Source organism: Monopterus albus, unplaced genomic scaffold, assembly GCF_001952655.1.
Source record: "Monopterus albus unplaced genomic scaffold, M_albus_1.0 scaffold721.1, whole genome shotgun sequence".
In the NCBI taxonomy this organism is placed as follows: Eukaryota; Metazoa; Chordata; class Actinopteri; order Synbranchiformes; family Synbranchidae; genus Monopterus; species Monopterus albus.
Window position 1 is genome coordinate 18,752 of NW_018128601.1, and position 1,668 is coordinate 20,419.

General features: G+C 44.7%; 1 protein-coding gene across 1 annotated transcript in view; it reads left to right on the plus strand.

The window, feature by feature from the left end:
* The window catches only part of LOC109953516 (extracellular calcium-sensing receptor-like), a 9,170-nt gene that overhangs the window by 4,698 nt on the left and 2,804 nt on the right, over positions 1-1,668 (plus strand). The window contains 3 exon segments of the mRNA XM_020589001.1: positions 1-556; positions 649-876; positions 956-1,079. The exon segment at positions 1-556 is cut by the window's left edge and continues 152 nt beyond it. Coding sequence (XP_020444657.1) covers positions 1-556; positions 649-876; positions 956-1,079 — 908 coding nt within the window.

The following is a 1,668-nucleotide window of genomic DNA, read 5'->3' on the forward strand; positions in this document are numbered from 1 at the left end:
TAGAACTGATCCTCCAGATAAAATAAAAAATTTAACTGACATAATCAAGGCTTCTACCTCCAAGGTGATTGTAGCTTTTCTTGCAGCCACGGATATGCAAGTGCTTATACATGAGCTATCTCACCACAACTTGACCAGGTACCAGTGGGTCGGAAGTGAAAGCTGGATAATTGATTTCCAGACAAAAGAGAAGGATACACATCACATTCCGGATGGTGCCATAGGCCTGTTCATCCCCAAAGCACATGTCAGTGGCATGAGAGAGTTCATATTAGATGTGACGCTACTCATTTCATCTAGTAATGATTTGTTTACAGAGTTGTGGGAGACTTTATTTAACTGTAAGTTCAGACAGTCAAACTCATCAGCAGGGAATCAGAGAGCATGTACTGGACATGAAGATCTGACTGGAGTGAAAAGCAGCTTCACTGATATGTCACTCATGCCTAAACTTAACAATGTATATAAAGGAGTGTATGCTGTGGCACATGCACTTCATAGTATTCTTGGCTGTAATGAAACATGTAACAATAAGATGCAGCTAGATCCACTCACAGTGAGTTCGGCATTAAATTTGTATAAAACAGTTACCTTCACAAACAGACCAATATTTGTTGTGAATAACTAGATTAATATCTACCTTCTTAGATTTTACAGCACATAAGAAAGATTCATTTCAGAACCAAGGAAGGAGATGAGGTTTACTTTGATGAGAATGGAGACCCAGCAGCAAAGTATGAAATTATAAACTGGCAGCCAACAGAAAATGGCATTGTGGACTTTGTCACAGTTGGTCTTTATGATGCATATTTGCCTGCAGATAAACAGCTGATTTTGCAAAGGAAATATTTAATTTGGGCAGAGAACTCAAACCAGGTAAGCTACAATGTGATCACTGTACTTATTAATTACAGTATAATCATCCTAACTGTATTATTGTTACTGTATCATGCAGGTGCCTGTGTCAGTTTGCAGTGAGAAATGTCCCCCAGGAACTCACAAGTTTCTCCAGAAAGGAAAACCTGTCTGCTGCTATGACTGTATCAGATGTGCAGAGGGAGAAATAAGCAACATGACAGGTGTAGTAAAGTATTAAAAAGGTTCATAGATGATTCTACTATTTTGTCCATCCATCTTATAACAATGAGGCAGGGCTAAATAAATAAAAAAATTTATATCACACAAACTACAGCTCCCCTCCTTGAACCACCACCTTACCGTGGTGGAGGGGTTTGAGTACCCGAGTGATCCTAGGAGCTATGTTGTCGGGGGCTATATGCCCCTGCTAGGGTCTGCCAAGGCAAACAGGTCCTGGGTGACGGGTCAGACTAAGAGCGGTGTCAAAAGCCCTTTATGAATAGAATCAAATCAAGGACCAAGACGTTGCCCGGCATGGCGCAGCCGGGGCCCCACCCTGGAGCCAGGCCTGGGGTTGGGGATCAAATACGAGTGCCTGGTGGCCGGGCCTTCGCTAACGGGGCTTAGCCCGAATGAGCGACGTGGGGACGTTCTCCCGTGGGCCCACCACCTGCAGGAGGATCTGTAAGGGGCCGGTGCACAGTGGATTTGGCAGCAGTCGAAGGCAGGGGCCTCGACGACCTGATCTCTGGACATGGAGACTAGCCCTGGGGACATGGAATGTCACCTCGCTGGTGGGGAAGGAGCCCG